This window comes from Mobula birostris, chromosome 24, assembly GCF_030028105.1.
Source record: "Mobula birostris isolate sMobBir1 chromosome 24, sMobBir1.hap1, whole genome shotgun sequence".
Lineage (NCBI taxonomy): Eukaryota > Metazoa > Chordata > Chondrichthyes > Myliobatiformes > Myliobatidae > Mobula > Mobula birostris.
The window spans coordinates 43,146,285-43,167,164 of NC_092393.1; the positions used below are offsets into that span (position 1 = coordinate 43,146,285).

The 20,880-nt window shown below is 40.7% G+C and overlaps 2 protein-coding genes across 5 annotated transcripts in view; one reads left to right on the forward strand and one right to left on the reverse strand.

Annotated features, from left to right (window-relative positions):
• The window catches only part of card14 (caspase recruitment domain family, member 14), a 64,691-nt gene extending 55,997 nt beyond the window's left edge, over positions 1-8,694 (forward strand). For 3 of the 4 annotated variants that reach the window (XM_072242412.1, XM_072242414.1, XM_072242413.1), the window contains 2 exons: positions 3,416-3,531; positions 8,143-8,694. In XM_072242412.1, the coding sequence (XP_072098513.1) occupies positions 3,416-3,531; positions 8,143-8,347 (321 nt within the window). In that variant the 3' untranslated portion in view covers positions 8,348-8,694. The remainder of the gene's footprint in view (positions 1-3,415; positions 3,532-8,142) is intronic. The other variant, XM_072242415.1, reaches the window with a different exon arrangement.
• Positions 8,695-10,774: 2,080 nt separating this feature from the next.
• anapc11 (APC11 anaphase promoting complex subunit 11 homolog (yeast)) lies at positions 10,775-20,619 on the reverse strand. Its single transcript, XM_072241908.1, has 2 exons — positions 20,202-20,619; positions 10,775-11,929 (listed from the first exon to the last, which is right to left on the reverse strand). Exons 1-2 carry the CDS (start codon positions 20,308-20,310, stop codon positions 11,784-11,786), a joined length of 255 nt encoding a protein of 84 aa, XP_072098009.1. The 5' UTR covers positions 20,311-20,619; the 3' UTR covers positions 10,775-11,783.
• Between the last annotated feature and the right edge of the window lie 261 nt (positions 20,620-20,880).

A 20,880-nucleotide genomic window follows, 5' to 3' on the forward strand; every position in this document is an offset into this window, starting at 1 on the left:
AACAATGTCCATTTATCCCATCGACATGGGCAGCATGGCAGTGTAGCAGTTGGTGCAATCCCTTTACGACAGCAGCAGTCACCAAATGGGGGTCTGATTTCCGCCTCTGTGAGGAGTTTGTACTTTCTCCCGATGACCACATGGGTTTCCTCTGGGTGCTGCAGTTTTGTTCAACATTCTAATGATGTACCGTTAGGGTTATTAAGTAGTTGCATGCTATGTTGGCACCAGAAGTGTGGTGACATTTGCAGGCTGTCTGGCTAATTTGATTTGACACAAAACAATGAATTTCACAGTATATTTCAATGTACATGTGACAAATAAAGCTAATCTCTTTAAACATCCCACCTCCATAACCAATATAAATGGAAGCCAACGAGAATTCCATTTTAAAAACGCAAACGTGAGGAAATCTGCAGATGCTGGAATTTCAAGCAACACACATAAAAGTTGCTGGTCAATGCAGCAGGCCAGGCAGCATCTCTAGGAAGAGGTACAGTTGACGTTTCGGGCCGAGACGTTGACTATACCTCTTCTTAGAGATGCTGCAAGAATTCCATTTAATCATTTACTCTGCTGAAGAGAAACAGCTCAGGATAATATCATTTCATTTAAATACAGTGCCCAGAATGGGAAAATACAAAGCAAGTTTTACAAGTAATTAATAGTAACAGAAAACATATCTGACATTCTCCTTCCAGACTTAACGACGTTTATTGCAACTGAAGCACAATTGAGATTAATTGATTCTGGAATAACGGGATAAAACTGAGACATTCCTGATTCAGATTAATAAAAAGTGTTATGTTTAACCAATAAATTAACAGGGAAAATTATTGCTGCATATTTGATTTTATTTTCATTCAAGTTATTTGTTTATTTTTTTCTCTCTCTTCAAACTTATTTTCATGTAAGCTGTATTTCTTTTCCTCTGAGGCAGTTTCATTTGTGCTGTCTGAAAGCTCATCAAAAAGTCTGATGTTCGATTTTGAGATGAGGCTGTATGTCTCTGCCATTCACTACCTTAATCAGCTTAATATTTGGTTTTCTCCTATTAATCATTACAGTGGATTTCAGTTGATTGAACCATTGGTTAATTGAGACAGTCACTTATTTGGGCCAACTCTTAAAGCATAATTAATAATCTTGAAAATATCCAGGATTCCCTTTGTTTATTTGGGATAAGATGTCTTTGAGTAGGAGGCTGTTGCCGAACAGTTTCTAACCAGCGTCAGTCACGTGCAGTTGTGTGGCTGTTAGACATTCCAGTGTAATTAGAGTGAACAGATTTTAAATACCGTCAGTTGCATGTGTTTTGTGTTCAAAAAAAAGTGATTTTTGTCACTGAGTGTTGGTGAGAAATAAGCAGTAGGGTAATTCAGAACTGTTTTGCTCACTACATTTTTAAGCATTCGGGTTTGGAGATACCAGAAACAGCTGGGAGTAAAAATGAAACAATTTCACAACTTCAACAAGTTGGGAATTATGAAGAACTTGAAGGAATCGGCAATCTCCTTGAATGACACTGTGAAAATGAAGATTTGGAGAGTGCAGTCATTGAAAGAATAAATGAAGACAGCCCATTATCTGCTCTAGGTGTCTGCGCTGATTTTCATAGAATCATACAAACCTACAGCATATTACAGGCCCTTCGGCCCACAATATGGTGCCAACCATGTAAACTACTCTGGAAACTGCCTAGAATTATCCTACTGTATAGTCCTTCATTTTCCTAAGCTCCATGTACTTATCTAAGAGTCTTTTAAAAGATTCTGTTGTATCTGCCTCCACCACCTTCACTGGCAGTGCATTCCACGCACCCACCACTCTCTGCGTGAAAAACTTATTTCTGACATCCCCCTTGTATTAACTTCCAAGCACCTTAAAACTATGCCCCTTTGTTTTAGCCATTTCAGCCCTGGGAAAAAGCCTCTAGCTATCCACATGATCAATGCCTCTCATCATCTGATACACCTCTATCAGGTCAACTCTCATCCTCCGTCACTCCAAGGAGAAAAGGTCATGTTCACTCAACCTATTCTCATAAGGCACGCTCTCCAATCTAGGCAACATCCTTGCAAATCTCCTCTGCACCCTCTCTATAGTATTGGCATCCTTCCTGTAGTGAGGTGACCAGAACTGAACACAGTACTCCAAGTGGGGTCTAACTAAGGTCTTATATAGCTTTAACATTACCTCACGGCTCTTGAACTCAATCCACGATTAATGAGGCCATCACACCATGTACCTTCTTAACCACGCTGTCAACCTGCGCAGCAGCTTTGAGTGTCCTATGGACACAGACCCCAAGATCTCACTGATCCTCCACACTGGCAAGAGTTTTACCATTATTATTATATTCTGCCTTCAAATTTGGCCTACCGAAATAAACCAGTTCACACCTATCTGGGTTGAACTCCATCTGCCACTTCTCAGCCCAGTTCTGTATTCACTGTATCCTCTGACAACCATCCAGACTATCCACAACACCTCCAATTTCCGTGTCATCAGCAAACTTACTAGTACCCACCCTTCTACTTCCTCATCCAGGTTATTTATAAAAATCGCCAAGAGGAGGGGTCCCAAAACAGATCCCTGCGGAACACCACTGGTCACCGAACTCCGTACAGAATACAAACCATCTACAACCACCTTTTGCCTTCTGTGGGCAAGCCAATTCTGCATCCTCAAAGCAAGGTCTCGCTGGATCCCATGCCTCCTTACTTTCTAAATGAGCCTTGTATGGGAAACCTTATCAAATGCCTCACTGAAATCTGTTAACACTACATCCACTGCTCTACCTTCATCAATGTGTTTTTTTACCTCCTCAAAAAATCCAGTTAGGCGCATAAAGCACAACCTGCCCTTGACAAAGTCACGCTGACTATCCTTAATCAGATTATATCTCTCCAAATGCTCATAAATCCTGCCTCTCAAGATCTTCTCTGACAACTTGCCCACCACTGAAGTAAGATTTTGTTCATTTACAATCAAGCAAAAGAACATGGCAGTGTACACTGATGAATTTCTCTGTCGATAACCATTGGGAACTAATACATCGTGTTATAGCAGGGTAATAGTATTAATGGTGTTCTAATTTGTTCTGTTTTTTTCATTTTAAGTACATAATTTGTTACTCAGTTAAACAGAAGTTTGTCTTCTTTTACACCTTTTTAACTATTTCCACGAATCCTCAGCTAATTGGATGAGAATGTACTGATCGCAATGTGCCCTACTGCACTGGAATCCACCGTATTGTATATGCAATTGGACCAACTGTGACTTGAATTAATTTGTTTTCGTTCAAAAGCAGCCACATCAATATCAATTTGGATTAAGCATTTTCTACATATCACTTCATATTACTGATGAGCTAACAGAATGAATAAATAAATTCTATGGTATTTAAATGCAGAATGTCCACTGCCTGTTGGAACTTGGTCTGGACTGTGTGAAACAGTTACATAATGTTGAGATCTATCCCATTATCATTGTCATTCACCTCTGCGAAAAGAACATTAAGAAAATTAAGTGAGTATTACTTGACCCCCAAAAGCTAAGATTATTGTTGAATTATGTATCAATGTTATTTACTCTGTTGCATTGATTGCAATTTGAAAATGTATTTGTCTTTTAAATATTATCTCATTCATTACAAGATTTGTATTGTTGTTAGAGAAGGAGTTGCATCATCAGTTGTTCATTTATAGGAATTTTTCTTTTAATGATTTCTTAAGAGCTGCTAACAAACAAGGCGTGTGATAGATGACTGCAACTCAGACTTACAAACACATCATGCTTCAGCCTTAGAGGTAGAAGTTGTTGGGTTCATTAACAAAAAAATGGAGAGACAGAGATAGCAAATACTGGAATCCGGAGGAATAAATAAGCTATTGGAAGAACTCAGTGGGTGAAACCCCATTGTGGAGGCAAAGGGATGGCTAACATTTTGAATTGGGTCCCTGCACACTGAAGGTCAGGAGGTCTCGTCCGGTTTGGACCGGAAATGTTGCCCATCCATTTGCCTCCACAGATGCTGTGTGACTTGCTGAGTTCCAGCGGTCCTGGAAAAAGTAACAGCTCCTGTAATCAGAGTATCTGGTTTTGCAGCAACAAAAGACTTACACGCATGTTTGATCACACTGACTCAGGAACTGCCCCACCATAAACTTCCGCATAAGTTTTTTTTATATGATCAAGCAAACCTTATACGGTTTCGATGTATGCAAATTTATGTTGTTGGAAAATTTTCACTGTATCCTATTCACTTATGCAAAGTAAGACTTTTGTCTGTGACATTTGAAAAAAACGGAAGTTGAAATAAGCTTTTGTTCAGTTCAAATTGTAAAGCAGCATCTTCTGTGACCTGTTTTTCACCATTAAATCTATTAGAGTGATTGATCTGCTGGTTTTGGATATCAACTTTAGAAATGTAAATTACATTTCTGCAATTTGAATTGGGTGAAATCTGTGTAAGGTACAATATTCACATTTGTTGAATATTTTCAGCTATTATTAAATCTTTTCTAGCATATCATTATGTGGTTTATCTGTTATCATTTTTCAAGATACTAGTAATTTGTATACTGAATATCATCAGAAGGAAGCCTTGGTTTCTAATTTAGAATGTTTGATGGCCCTGGGCCTGTACTTGCTGGAGTTCAGAAGCATGGGAGGGAATTTCAGACATCCCACCCTGCAAAAACTCATTTCAGGGAGGTAGCATCATCAATTTGCGGGAGACTCCCGGAACTTCTGGGACAGGTGGGATGTCTGGAATCTCACTGCAACCTGATGAACATAGAGTCAATGTGGAGAGGATGTTTCCAAAAATGGGGAAGTCTAGCACTGTAGGGCACATCCTCATAATGGAGGGATATCCTTTTAGAAAGAGATGGGGAGGAATTTCTTCAGTCGGAGGATGAGGATTGATTGCCAGAGACGGCTGTGGAGGCCAAGTTGTTGGGTATATTTAAAGAGGAGGTTGATAAGTTGGTGCGTCAGGGTGTCAAAAGTTACAGGGAATAGGCAGGAGAATGGAGTTCAGAGGGATAATAAATCAGACATGGTGGAGCAAACTTGATGGGCTGACTGGTCTAATTATAGTCTCAATTACTTTAAATACTAAGAATTTTCATATTAGTGCTTAGATTGTAAAAACAAATGAAATATTAAAAGAGAAAGCTGCCTTACGTAATTTTCAAAAGATTATTTTTATGAACTGCTTCCCTTTAGTAGTTGATAGGAGATTCAGATTTTGCTTATATGCAGGACTTCTGCTACTTTACAATTTTAGAAAACACAAGAGTACTCTTGTGTATGTATGGGACATTTTATTGCATGTTCTGCACAATAGATACAGCAACACAGTATAGCAGGTTTTAAGTCTCTTGTGTCTCCTGGGTTTAAATCTGTTTGAAGTGGCATTAACAGCAGATGAGTGGATGCAATTGACTTTCAATATCTTCTCCTTCATGCCTCTTGCTAAATTCCTAAAGATTTATATTCATCATTGACTTAAAAAACATAGTCAAGTCAAGTCACTTTTTATTGTCATTTCGACCATAACTGCTGGTACAGTACACAATAAAAACGAGACAACGTTTCTCAGGACCATGGTGCTACATTTTCTGCAAGCCAATTTGCATGTGTGCAATTTGTTTGCAAGTCTTTTATTTTTGGCAATTTGTCATTGCATTTAAAAAACTGCTTCTGCAGCATTTTGCAGCTCAGAATCGCCTCCAGTTTAGGCAGCAGCCCCTGTCATAATTATATCAGCTTGTAACTGAGCTCAGACAATTTCTTCAAGTTGACCTGCAGGTAATTTCATCTGACTGATTCTTGTATGGCTGCAAAGATTATCATTGTATTTAATTTCTAACCCACTATAAGACTTCCAGTCACAATGACACTAAGCTGAGATGTCTGTTGAGGTCATGGCTTAGATTTGGTTGTTTACTTTTTCAGTTCGTAGTGATCTGAAGGTCTTCATTATGGCACAAAAAGTTGGAATGCAGGTACAGCAAGGCTAATGAAATGTTCACCTTTATTACAAGTGTTCGGGAAAAGTAGGGAGCTTTTTTAATGCAAGTATGCAGGATACCAGTGTGACTGCATTGGAATATCTACATACATTTTTTGGTATGTATTTGTTTCAGTCTCCATAAGTAACATTATGTGCTAACATTAGAAATGGTGCAAAGAAGTTTCACAAGGATAAAGATTCGTGCAAGAAGATGATCAATCGATTGATTGAGTGGTGTTGCAGCAACAACCTTTCACTGAAAGTAAGACCAAAGAATTGATTGTGGACTTCAGGAGGGGGAACACATACCAGACCTTATTGAAGAGTCAGCAGTGGAAAGGAGAAACACTTTCAAGTTTCTGGGTGTCAACTTCTCTGAAGATCTATGCTGTGCCCAACCTATTGATGCAATTACAAAGAAGGCACACCAAACGGCTGTATTTCATTTGGAGTTTGAGAAGATTTGGCATGTCAGCAAAAACTCAAGCAAATCTCTACAGATGCACAATGGTGAGCATTCTAACTGCTATTGAAAGGCCAATGCATAGGATCAGGAAAAGCTGCAGAAGATTGGCCAGCCACATCATGGGCACTATCCTCCCCTGTATTGAGGACATCTTCAACAGGCAATGTCTCAAAAAGGTGGCATCCATCACTAACGACCCCCACCATCCAGGTTATGCTTTCCTTTCATTACTGTCATCAGGCAGGTACAGGAGCCTGAAGCCACACACTCGATGTTTTAGTACAGCTTCTTCCCTCTGCCTTCAGATTTCTGAATTGTCCATGAATCCCTGAAAACTACCACACTGTTTTTGCCTTTTTTCCCTATTTATATTTTTATCATAGTGCTTTATAGTATATTTTACTGTACTGCTACCTCAAAACAACAAATTTCACAACATATATTAGTGATAATAAACCTGATTCTGACTCTGAAAGGGATAGACTAATCAATCTCAGCATGTTGAGCCTGTACTCAGTGTGAGAGATTTTATCAAAATGTAAGATGTGAAGGGGATCAACATGGTTGATGTTAGGAACATATTTCCCCTAGCTGGGTGTCTAGAAGAAGAGAGTATATGTTTAGGTCAACCAGTTATGATAGGAGGAGGTGTTTCTTTCCTGAGTTTCATTAATTTTTTAAGTTCTCTATGCCAGAGAGCTATGAATGTGAAGTTGATATGCAAGATAGATCTTGTCAGACATATGCAGAAGTTGAAGAATATGAGGAGGGAATGGGAAAGTAATGCTAAGGTCAGGAATGGTCTCACTGAGAGGCAGAGCAGGCTCAAGAGACTGATTGGCCTACTAGCCTCCTGTACCTTATGTCGCACCAATTTCATAAATTAAATCATTCTCACTTGCCTTTTCTAACCTTGATTGGCACTACTTCTTTCTTCACCATCCAGACTAAAAGGTTCTTGGTTGACCAGATCTCAGCCTCATCCCCATTTTTCTGTCTGTTCCTTTTAATCCCCAACTCCCTGTCCTCCAAAAAATCAACTTGACGTTGAATCTATTTAGTAATTCAGGCAACTATTTCTTATCTTCACCTGTGTTCATTCAACTATTTGGTCTTTTGGCCCAAGATCATATATCACTCCTCTCCTGAGCTCATCCTTTATTAACAGAGCTATGCAATCATCATTTCCTTTCTGTTGATCTGTCCAAAATGTCAGGTACCCTGGCATATTTAGTTCCCAGCCTTGATGATCTTGCAACTATGTCTCGGTCATTGGTTTCAGATCATACCAATTTAATTTTATCAGCCATCTATCTTGCAGCAAATATTATGTGCATCAGATTTGGAGTTTACAATTATTTTACTGTTTTCCCAATTCTGGCCATATACAGTCCTGTCACACACTTGTTATTACACCTATTACTATCTTACATTACCACCTTGCCCATTCTCTTTTATTAACCTTCCTTCACCTGAACTTCTTCCTTTGCTACTTGGTTTAAAGACCTAGCTACAGATTTATAGGTCTGGAGAGGGATCAACCTGCCTCACTTCAAGTTGTTAGTTTTTTCACATTTTGTTTGGTTTTTTAGATATTTGTAGCAGCAAATTCTGTGTTTTTTTTTCCTAATTAATCTAATTTTGTTTTTAGAAAAATCTTGCAGAAATATGGAGTTACAGAGGATTTGCTGGTGGAGTGCTCTCGAAGGGAGGAGATTTTACTGGACACACTTCCATGCCTATATAAGTGTATTCCTGATAGCTGGAGCGATCTTGATTCACTTGTAACTACGGTAAAAGCAGCAATAAAGGATGAGCAAAAGAAAATTGTCTGGATTGAACAAGCACCACTCTAATATACATACTTTTCTAAGGACTTTTACTGAGTGAATCTGTGGCTAATTTTTTCCCTTGTTCTCAATTCTATATATGCAAGATGGATCATAAAGGAAATTCCAACTCGTGCTCAGAAAAAGCACACTTTTTAAATGTTCACAATTGTTCTAGTCTTTATGATACATTGATAAATGTCTATTGTATAGGTTCAAAGGCATTCAACCTCCCTCCCTGCTCCCACCTTCCCTTTAATTCATTCCTGGCTAGTTTTCATCATCATAACTTGAGGGGAAAAAAGATACACGTTAACTCTTACAACAGGAATTCTGCAGGTGCTGGAAATTCAAGCAACACACATAAAAGTTGCTGGTGAACGCAGCAGGCCAGGCAGCATCTCTAGGAAGAGGTGCAGTCGACATTTCAGGCCGAGACCCTTTGTCAGGACTAACTGAAGGAAGACTGAGTAAGGGATTTGAAAGTTGGAGGGGGAGGGGGAGATCCAAAATGATAGGAGAAGACAGGAGGGGGAGGGATGGAGCCAAGAGCTGGACAGGTGATAGGCAAAAGGGATACGAGAGGATCATGGGACAGGAGGTCTGGGAAGAAAGATGGGGGGGGGGGGACCCAGAGGATGGGCAAGGGGTATATTCAGAGGGACAGAGGGAGAAAAAGGAGAGTGAGAGAAAGAATGTGTGTATAAAAATAAGTAACAGATGGGGTACGAGGGGGAGGTGGGCAATACTGGAAGTTAGAGAAGTCGATGTTCATGCCATCAGGTTGGAGGCTACCCAGACGGAATATAAACAGTCCTCCAACCTGAGTGTGGACTACCCAGACGGAATATAAACAGTTCCTCCAACCTGAGTGTGGACGGAATATAAACAGTCCTTCCAGGTGAGGCAACACTTCACCTGTGAGTCGGCTGGGGTGATATACTGCGTCCGGTGCTCCCGATGTGGCCTTTTATATATTGGCGAGACCCGACGCAGACTGGGAGACCGCTTTGCTGAACATCTATGCTCTGTCCGCCAGAGAAAGCAGGATCTCCCGGTGGCCACACATTTTAATTCCACATCCCATTCTCATTCTGACATGTCTATCCACGGCTTCCTCTACTGTAAAGATGAAGCCATACTCAGGTTGGAGGAACAACACCTTATATTCCGTCTGGGTAGCCTCCAACCTGATGGCATGAACATCGACTTCTCTATTTCTACTAATGCCCCACCTCCCCCTCGTACCCCATCTGTTACTTATTTTTATACACACATTCTTTCTCTCACTCTCTTTTTTCTCCCTCTGAATATACCCCTTGCCCATCCTCTGGGTCCCCCCCCCTTGTCTTTCTTCCTGGACCTCCTGTCCCATGATCCTCTCGTATCCCTTTTGCCTATCACCTGTCTAGCTCTTGGCTCTATCCCTCCCCCTCCTGTCTTCTCCTATCATTTTGGATCTCCCCCTCCCCCTCCAACTTTCAAATCCCTTACTCACTCTTCCTCCAGTTAGTCCTGACGAAGGGTCTCGGCCTGAAATGTCGACTGCACCTCTTCCTAGAGATGCTGCCTGGCCCGCTGCGTTCACCAGCAGCTTTTATGTGTGTTACACGTTAACTCTTATTGAGTTGAAAACAAAAGTGCAATTTTCTATTTCTACAGTGATATAAACTGTTTCCCATTCAGTCTTAATTTCCTTGAGGCTTTTGACTATAAATCTTAAAATAATTTATTCTTTATACAAATAAGGCAGATCATAATGGAATGGATAGTTCCAATGTTGCCACATGCCCATGATTAAAGTTATTACCTGATATTATTGCAAGCCTGCTGCTTAGGTTCCTTTCCTTTCTTCTCTATTTAGTAAAGCACCTTATGATACCTCTGTAAGAGAGATATCTAAGTATGTCATTTAAAATGCCACACTTATAATAAAACATAAGTTGGCTCCTTTCAATGCAATGGAACACCATTGAACTCATGTATCTGGTTTTGTTTGATAGCAAAATGTGACTTGATTTTTATTATGTCTTCATAACTTATTGGCCAGCACCCATAATACTTTGTGTAATTATTACATATTGTCCTCCTCATACAATCTATTTGAAAATATTAGCTATTTTTGGAACTGTTGCATGACTGCGCAAATTAAATTACTATACAAAACCGTTTCTTTTTTGTATGAAACTACAAGTAAAAGTTGTAAATATGTGATGTTTTAACTTGACAGCTTTGCATGAACTTCTAGAACTTTGTGAAAGCAATTCTAACACTCATGAAATGTTCATTGAGCAACAATTGCTAGCCATTGTCTAGTTACTGCCAGAAATTTATTGTAAATGTTTCACTTATATAAATTAAATACTGCACACCTAACACTGTGCCAAATAATCTTGTGCCTTTGATACATTATCTGATTTGATTCAAATATATCATATTAATGTGACTCATAAGGTAGCAAAAACTTTTGCTTTATTTCACAATAATTGAAAGCTAAATGATTGACTTCCATGCATGGGAACAGTGGTGATAATCAACTCAAGATTCCCCTTGCAACTCTCTATATGGGGAAGTATATGTATGCAAGAACTTGTGGACTTCACAGAAGTTTTTTTTTTTTGCAAACAGAATACAAGCTCCATGTGGCAACTGAATGAATAGTTCAGGAGGGTAGAATTATGCATCAGGAAGAGGAAGTCACTGGCCGTTAACTTTAGCAGGGGGTTCCAGATTCAGAGCTACATTTAAGCTGTTATTTATAGAGGAAATTGTTAAGCCACAAAAGGCACTGTCACAGAAAGAAGCCTTATCCATTTTTGAAAAGGGAAGAAAATTTTGAAATGACTGGGTTTCAGAATGCATCAGTTAGGGATGATGGATAATGGTCTGAATGACAACTCTAAAAGCAGTGTATTGTATTTAAGTTCATGTTTGACCCAGCATTGTGGGCCAAAGAGCCTGTATTGTGCTGTAGGTTTTCTATATTTCAATGTTTCTATTCCTTGTAACCAGAATCACATTGGCTAACTGTGGAATGTATATTTTTAAACATTGCTCCCTCAGCATATTATTTTGGCAAAGGTGCAGCTAACAGTTTCCCTGCTTTCTTATATAGGAATTGATATTTTTAAAATTACAGCCATAACTTTGAGAAGTAAGCAGCACAGAACAATAACATATATGAAACAAAATACTTTATCAAATGCCCATAAATTGTTATAGTTGGTAATCAACACATCACATTGGTTTCTCATGCAAAACAGGCATCCAGCTGCTCATCTGTCTTTCCAACTATAATGTAGATTAGTTCTTCCAACTTACTAATATTTACATTATGTTACATATTAAGTATGCCTTAATCTTCTGTTAACATGCTGAAGTTCATGATTGCTTTTCTCTTTTTCTGAGAACCAAGGTTTGAATGCGCTTGCAAGATTCCTCTCTCAATTTCTTCAGCATCTTGTCATTCCTTGAACTTCCACTCTTGTCGACACATCGGACAATGCTGCTGTACTTGCTGAGAATTCAGCCATTTCAGGATACAATGCATGTGGAAACAGTGAGAGCACTGGCCCCAAACCAATGGACAGTCATCTCCAGGAACTTTACCTGAAAATCAGATACATCTGTGAGAGATTGTGTGAACATTCCCAGCAACAGATGGCAAAACATAAAAGTAATTCATACACTTTTAAAGAGTAATATTTAGATCTGAAGGTCTTCAGCTTCTTATCAAAATAATACAAAATCCAAAATATATATTCAACTGCTGTAGCTGATACCATGCAAGGTGTAGTTTCAAGTCCTAGCCCTAACTAATTCCAAGCTTTTCAAACAGACTGAAATCTCCTTTCATATCACTAAGAGGTGATTCTACTATGACCATCAAAAAGTTACTTAAATGATGTAGGAATAAAACTATGCTACTTTATACTTTGATGACGGTAATATTTTATGATACTCTCGCTATCACACTCAATGAGCAAGTTAAAAAGAAGTTACTACAAGTGGATGCATAGCTGGAGAGATGGTGCAGAAAGAGAGGCTTTAGGTTCTGGTATATTTGGAAAGGTCCTCGGAAGGGGTTACCTTGCAGGCCATAGAGGTGGCACCTGAAGTGAATTGAGACCTATATCCTCATAAACCAGTTTGCTATTACTCTTGGCAAGAATTTAAACTAACTTCGTACCAAGAGAGGAAATATGGGGAAGATTTAAACCAACCTTGCAAGGGGCAGCATGGACAGAGAAATGGCAGATACAGTTTAATTCAACCAAGTATGAGGTGTTGCATTTTTGTAGATCTAATGAGAAGGGACAGTACACTGTTAACAGTGTTGATATACAGATTGAGAGAATAGTAACAAAGGCATACAGCATGCCTGCCTTTATGAGTTAAGGCCCTGAGTTAAAGAGTCGGGGATTATGTTGCAGCTCTACAAAATTTTAGTTAGACTGCTCTGGAGTATTGCATTCCATTCTTCCCACAATAGGAAGGATGTGGAAGTTTTGAAAGGGTTGGGAAGCAGCTTGTTAGGATGCTGGATTACAGGACAGGTGCTATGATAGCATGTTGGACAAATTTGGGTTGTTTTTTCTGGAGTGGCAGATGCTGAGGGGAGAGATTTATAAGAAATCCATAAGATTTGAGAAGTACAGATGGAGTAGACAGCTAGCATCTTTTTTTGGGGTCGAAATGTCTAATACTTGAGAGAGCGCAATTGAAGTGAGGAGGTTAAGTTCAAAGGAAATGAGTGGTTAGTAGATGAATAAAAATAATTAGTATATAAAACAAAAAATACTACAACTATGAGACCAAACACAGCAGTAGCTGAAAACCTGAAACAAAAGAACAATGGAAATACCTAGCAGCTGAGACAGCATCTGTGGAGAGAAACATTTGGTTAAAGTGGCTGATCTTACATGAGAAATGGTCAGTTCCAACACAGTCAGGAGAGGCTGGTTATCTGAAATTGTCAAATTCATATCAAGTCCTGACTGTTATATCTTGCCTTGATACAAGAAATAGGAGGAGTATGCTACTGGGCTCTGGTTTGCTCTTCTATCTGCACAAATCATTTCTCCTTTCTTGACAAATCTCTATGCAACTGCAGGAGATCCAACTCTCTCCCTATTACTTTATCGCTCCTCACCATCCAAAGTCCCCATCTGTCCTTCCAGGGAAAGCTGAATTTTAACTGCATTTCTTCCAGTTTAGTGTACTGCATTTGGAGTAACACTCACAAAATGCTGCCAGGCCAGTAACTCAGCCTGAAACATCAACTGTTTACTCTTTTCCATAGTTGCTGTCCCCTTAGTTCAGTCCCTTCCTACACTTCTGTGACACTTCGCACGCTCTGGATCTTTTCAATGATTTCAGGTTCCCTGGCCCCCAGCATCTTATTTTTACTATGGATGTCCAGTCCCTATACACCTCCATTCCCCACCAGGAAGGCCTCAAAGCTCTGGTTTTTTTTTTTTGTGGACACCAGACCCAACCAGTTCCTCTCCACCACCACTCTCCTCCATCTAGCAGAACTTGTCCCCACTCTTAATAATTTCTCCTTTGGCTCCTCCCACTTCCTTCAAACAAAAGGAGTAGCCATGGGCATTCACATGGGTCCTAGCTATGCCTGCCTGTTTCTTGGCTACGTGGAACAGTTCATGTTCTAAGCTTACACTGGTGATTATCCCGCACATTTCCTAAGCTACATTGATGACTGCATTTGGTGCTGCTTCCTGCACCCATGCTGAACTCGTCAACTTCATCCAATTTGCCTCCAACTTCCACCCTGCCCTCAAATTTACCTGGTCCATTTCCAACATCTCCCTCCCCTTTCTCGATCTCACTGTCTCCATCTCCAGAGACAACTTATCCACCAATGTCTATTGTAAACCCACAGACTCTCACAGCTACCTGGACTATACCTTGTCCCACCCTGTTACTTGTAAAAACGCCACCCCCTTCTCTCAGTTCCTCTTTCTCTGCCGCATCTGCTCTCAGGATGAGGCTTTGCATTCTACAATGAAGGAGATGTCCTCCTTTTTCAAAGACAGAGGCTTCCCTTCCTCCACCATCAACGCTGCCTTCAACGGCATCTCTTCCATTTCACGCACATCTGCTCTTACCCCATCCTCCCGCCACCCTACCAGGAATAGAGTCCCTCTAGTCCTCACCTACCACCCCACCAGCATCCGCGTCCAGCACGTATTCTCTGAAACTTCCGCCACCTCCATTGGGATCCCATCACCAAGCACATTTTTCCCTCCCCCACCCCAACTTTCTGCTTTCCGCAGGGATCGCTCCCTACACAACTCCCTTGTCTATTCGTCCCTCCCCACTGATCTCCCTCCTACCACTTATCCTTGCATGCAAAACAAGTGCTACACCTCCTCCCTACCATTCAGAGCCATAAGCAGTCCTTCCAGGTGAGGCAACACCTCAACTGTGAATCTGTTGGGGTCATTTACTGTGTTTGGTGCAGCCTCCTGTATATCGGTGAGACCCTATAATCCGTCCGCCAGAAAAAACAGGCTCCCCAGTGGCCACTCATTTTAATTCCACTTCCTATTCAGATATGTCCACCCATGGCCTTCTCCACTGTCGTGATGAGGCCACACTTAGGTAGGTGGAACAACACCTTACATTCCATTTGGGTAGCCTCCAACCTGATGGCATGAACATCCATTTGTCAAACTTCCAGTAATGCCCCCCACCCCCCTCCTTCACCATTTCCCATCCCCTTTTCCTTCTCTCACCATATCTCCTTGCCCACCCATCACCTACCTCAGGTGTTCCTCCCTCTTTTTCTTTCTTCCATGGCCTTCTGTCTCTTTCACCAATCAACTTCCCAGCTGTTTACTTTATCCTTCCCATCCATGTTTCACCTATCACCTTATGTTTCTCTCTCCCCTCCCCGCCACCTTTTAAATCTACTCCTCAGCATTTTTCTCCAGTCCTGCAGAAGGGTTTTGGCCCAGAACGTTGACTATACTCTTTTCTATAGATGCCGCCTGGCCTGCTGAGTTCCTCCAGCATTTTGGTTTCCCAGCATCTGCAGATTTTCTTGCGTTTGTATTGCATTTTGGGTTTATAATATGGTCCCCACTTCATGGAAGGAGGAAACTGAATAGTGGATGATAGCTTTGCAGATTCATCTTTATTCATTTTGCAAAAAGACCTTAAAGATTCCAATTGCCAGTCACTTTATCCCTCTCCTCCTCCAACCCATATTTTACCTCATACGTTGGTTCAGTGAAGCCTGAGGGACAGCATGTCATCGTCCATCGAGGAATGTTGCAACCCTCAAGACACTATGGAATTCAAAAATTTCAGATAACCTTCCAAATTCAGAATGACTAAGTCCAATGCTAAATCATCCAATGAAACTCCGATTTTCTCTCCCAAATGCAGTTTTGTCTGCCAGGTACCCCCAGCATTCCTGTGTTTCAGATTTCTAGCAACTGCTGTGGCTAGGCTGTACCAGACTATTCCTATTGTTTTTCCCCCTTCTCCCTCTCTATAAATGCACATATTAATTAGACAGGCCTTTACACAATGTGTCACTTGAACAGCCATGATCTCTATACACATTTTCTTCATTATATCCATCTTTTCCTCTTTCCGAACTTAAAATTCACGTTTTCTAATTTCTAACATCATGAATGGCAACAATGCTTCACTACCAGACGAGCTCAATGCCCTTTATGCTTGCTTTGAAAGGGAGAATTCGATGGGAGAAAGGGAGAAAGGCAGCATTCGATGACCCTCTGATCTTTGTCTTGGATGCAGAAGTCAGGCTATCTTTTGAGAAGGTGAACCCTCGCAAGGCAGCGGGACCCAATGGAGTACCTGGTAAGGCTCTGAAAACCTGTGCCAACCAATTGGCAGGAGTATTCAAAGACATTATCAATTTCTCGCTCCTACAGTCAGAAGTCAAAAAGCCAACAATTATACCAGTGCCGAAGAAGAGCAGTGTGAGCTGCCTCAACGATTATCATCCAGTAGCGTTGATATCTAGGGTGATGAAATGCTTTGAGAGGTTCAGAATCAACACCTGTCTCAGGAGGGACCTGGATCCACGGCAGTTTGCCTATCCCCACAATAGGTCTACTGAAGACGCAATCTCAATGGCTCTCCACACAGCCCTGGATCACCTGAATGATGCAGATACCCATGACAGGATGCTGTTTATTGATTGTAGCTCAACATTTAACACCATCATTCCTGCAGCCCTGATTGCTTAGCCCATTGCTCTACTCTCTCTATACCCATGACAATGCAGCTAGGCATAGCTCAAATACCATCTATAAATTTGCTGATGATACAACCATTGTTGGTAGAATCTCGGATGAAAATGAGAGGGCATAGGAGTGAGATATACCAACTAGTGGAATGGTGCCGCAGCACTCAACATCAGTAAGACAAAAGAGCTGATTGTAGACTTCAGGAACGGTAAGACGAAGGAACACATACCAATCCTCAGAGGGATCAGAAGAGGAGAGAGTGAGCAGTTTCAAGTTCCTGGTGTCAAGATCTCTGAGGACCTAATCTGGTCCCAACATATCAACGCAGCTATAAAGAAGGCAAGATAGCAGCTATACTTTATTAGGAGTTTGAAGAGATTTGGTATGTCAACAAAAACACTCAAAAACTTCTAAAGATGTCTGTGGGGTGGGGGAGGCTACTACTGCACAGGACTGAAAGGAACTACAGATGGTTGTAAATTTAGTCGGCTCCATCTTGGGTACTAGCCTACAAAGTACCCGGGATATCTTCAAGGAGCGGTGTCTCAGAAAGGCAGCGTCCATTTATTAAGGATCCCCAGCACTCACTGTTACCATCAAGTAGGAGGTACCGAAGCCTGAAGGCACACACTCAGTGACTCAGGAACAGCTGCTTCTGCTCTATAATCTGATTACTAATGGACATTGAACCCATGAGCACTACCTCACTTTTTTAATATACATTATTTCTGTTTTTGCAATTTTTAATATATTCAATATACATATACTGTAATTGATTTACTTATTTATTTTTATTATATTTTTCTCTTCTATATTATGTATTGCATTAAACTGCTGCTGATAAGTTAACAAAATTCATGACACATGCCAGAGATAATAAACCCGATTATGATTCTGAAAAGCCACAGTACCTAGGCCTCTGCACCTCCCTCTGCAACTGGATCCTCGACTTCCAAACCGGAAGACCACAATCTGTGCAGATTGTAAATAACACCTTCACCTCACTGACAATTAACACTGGCGCTCCACAGGGATGTGCTTAGCACACTGATCTATTCTCTCTACACCCATGACTGTGTGGCTAGGCATACCTCAAAGGCCATCTATAAATTTGCTGATGATACAACCATTGTTGGCAGAATTTCAGATGGTGACAAAAGTGAGATATACCAGTTAGTTAAGTGGTGTCGCAGCAGCATCCTTACACTCAATGTCAGTAAGACCAAAGGACTGATTGTGGACTTCAGGAAGGGTAAGATAAGGGAACACAAACCAATCCTCAGAGGGATCAGAAGTGGAGATAGTGAGCAATTCCTGGGTGTCAATATCTCTCAGAACCCAACCTGGATGCAACATACTGATGCAGCAATAAAGTATAGGATTTGGGGAGACTTGATCTGTCAACTAAAACACTCAAAAAGGAGCAGTGCCTTAGGAGATAGCGTACATCATTAAAGATCCCCAATGCCAGGACACGACCTCCTCACACTATTACTGTTAGGAAGGACATACAGAAACCTGAAGGCACACACTCAGAGATTCAGGAACAGCTTCTTCTGCTCTGTCACCTGATTTCTAAATGGACATTGAACCCATGAACACCACCTCACTACTTTTTTTTTAAACTTAAAATTAAAATTTAAAATTATTTAATAGACATATATATAAAACTATTTAATAGACATATATACAATTAGTATAACTCGGTTTTTTTTCTCTATATTTACTTATCATGTATTTCATTGTACTGCTGCTGTAAAGTTAACAAATTTCAGACACATGCCAGTGATATTAAACCGGATTCTGATTCTAGTTCTCATAGGTCAATGACCTAAAAAAATTGATTTTGCTTCAGTCTGTTGCCAGGCCTGCTGAGTGTTTTCAATACTTTATTTTTATTTCAGCAAATGGATGGATCTACCAAATCTAGAGCCTGCTTCATTGGGCAAAAAGGAAGTTTTTGAAAGACATCAATAAAATACCACCAAAAGCAAAGAAGATAATAGAAGGTGAAATTAAAAGGGAAATTAGCAAAGAGAGGGCATAAGAATGTGCAATCAAGGAAAATACAACTTTCTTTTATAAGGAGCAAGAAGATAACCAAAGAAAAGGCAGGGCATATCAGACACCAAAAAGGTATGAAGACAAAATCAGAATTAAATTTACAAAATGTGAAAAGTGTTGTTTTGCAGCAGCAGTACGAAGGCATGGCCAAGTTTTTTAATGATTTCAATGAGATTCACAAAGAGCAGAATAAAACCAATGTTGAACACAAAAAAGATGTGAGATAAACAAAATATGGATAAATGCTATAATCTCAAAGGCTACAGGCAGAAAAGAGGGTGGTGGGATTCAACAAACAATCTTCTGTGCTTTTTTCATTATTATCAATATGTCATTATTATGAATATTTCGTTATCTTAGTGATTTTGCATATTTGCATTCAGTTATCCAATCCTGCACATTTTAGGAATAATGTAGTATTCATTTCAATAGTACTTTATTTAGTCATTACTCTCACATTTAAAGGTCAGACCCTTAGATCTGCAACAAATCTCATGTTCTTTTTCTATACAATATCCACACACTGTGGCAAATCTGTCCAGTGTTTTAAGAATTGAATGTTTATATAAAATGCAGAACAATGTGAAGTCATTTGCCTTGGAAGAAAAAGGTTGAATGAGAGCATACTTCAGCTTTTTTTCCACCAAGGCAAATGATTTCACATTGGTGAAATATTGAAAAGTGTTACTATTTGGAAGGGCCTGGCTGTTCTTGTGTATGAATCAATAATTAATATGCAGATTTGGCAAATAATCAGGAATGCAAATTGTATGTCTTTCTTTATTACAATATTTGAATAAAGGTGTGCAGAAATTTTAGTTCAATTATATACCATCTTAGTGGGTTAGGTATCTGGGATATTATGCATAGACTTGTTCTCCCTACCCAAAGAAGGATAAACCAGTAATTAAGCGAGTACTGCTAAAAAAAAATCATCACGTTGATTCCTTGGGTGGCAGATTTGTCATTTGAGAGAGATTGCTCCGACTACGCCTTTACTCCAAACACAAAGCTGAAAATCCAAACTGTCTGCTGGAAGAAATCAGAGAGTCAAGCATCTTTGCTGATCAAGGGATTGTCAGCGTTTCACGTCGAAACCCGCATCCGGTTCCTTCTCCCCCACCACAGACGCTGCTCGACTCTCAGAGTTCCTCCAGCAGATTGTCCGTTCCTCCAGATCCAAGCAACTTTTGTGTCTCCAAAAAACTGAAAATATTGAAAATCCTCAATAAAAGCAGAACATGCTAGTGGTCTTTAACAATCCGAGCAACGTTTGTGCTGCGAGAGAGACGACGATTCAGGCCGATAAACAGAACAGGAAAATAAAACAAGACTGTGTTTTAATTTGACGCCGGATTAGGGGAAGAGAGTGTCTGAGTTAGGATGCAGACCAAGGGAATCCAAATGACAACATTATTGTTGGTTATCGGAGGGTGCTGAATCTCCCAATCAAAAAAACTCAGAAGGGTCAAGGCGACAGATCAAAAGCGATGAGGGATGGGTGATGAAAGAAAACTCTACAGAGGAGGCCCACTTCAAATCAAGCAAATAACATTTAAAGAAATACTCACAGTCTGGACAGCAGCCATTAAACGCCGTCCGGCAAATGCCACAATTCTCATCGTTTGCCACCCAAAACCAAGTGGCGATGGCGTTCCACCGCTTCACCTTCACCCGCATGGCGGTGATCAGGGTAGGAACGAAAAACCAGGGATCGGAGAAGGTGGGCGCGGCGGACCGGGGAATTGGAAACACCGAGCGTTCAATCACTTTGAGGCTTGGACATTCAACTACTGAGCTAAACGTGTGACGTCGAGCTCTTAAAACGACTTTTTATATACTGGCTGCTGCGAAACGAGAATTTTCAAAGTACCACAGGGAGAGCTTTTGATCGGTTTCATTTTATTCCAACAGGCACCAAGACTTCGCCTGGCTGGCGGTGAGAGGGGCCCTCCTGTACGCCCGGAATGTCGTCCCCGCACCCCACTGCCCACGGGAGGACTGCAGTGAGGAGGAGTCTGTGACCCACCTCTTCGCACACTGTGAGTTCGCAGAGAGGGTGTGGAGGAGGATGGACGGGCTGGTGTCACGTTTTATCCCCAGCAGCTGTGTAACAGAGGACTCTCTGATCTACGGGCTGTTCCCGGGGACGCACACGGAGACCAACATCCCGTGCTGCTGGCAGATCATCAACTCGGTGAAAGACGCTCTTTGGTCAGCCCGAAACTTGATGATCTACCAGCACATGGA

Excerpts from the sequence above, each read along its gene's own strand:
- anapc11 (XM_072241908.1), bottom strand. The coding sequence starts at position 20,310 with ATGCGGGTGAAGGTGAAGCGGTGGAACGCCATCGCCACTTGGTTTTGG. Across the intron at positions 11,930-20,201 it reads TAATGGCTGCTGTCCAGACT|GTAAAGTTCCTGGAGATGAC; the intron begins GTGAGTATTTCT and ends TCTGATTTTCAG.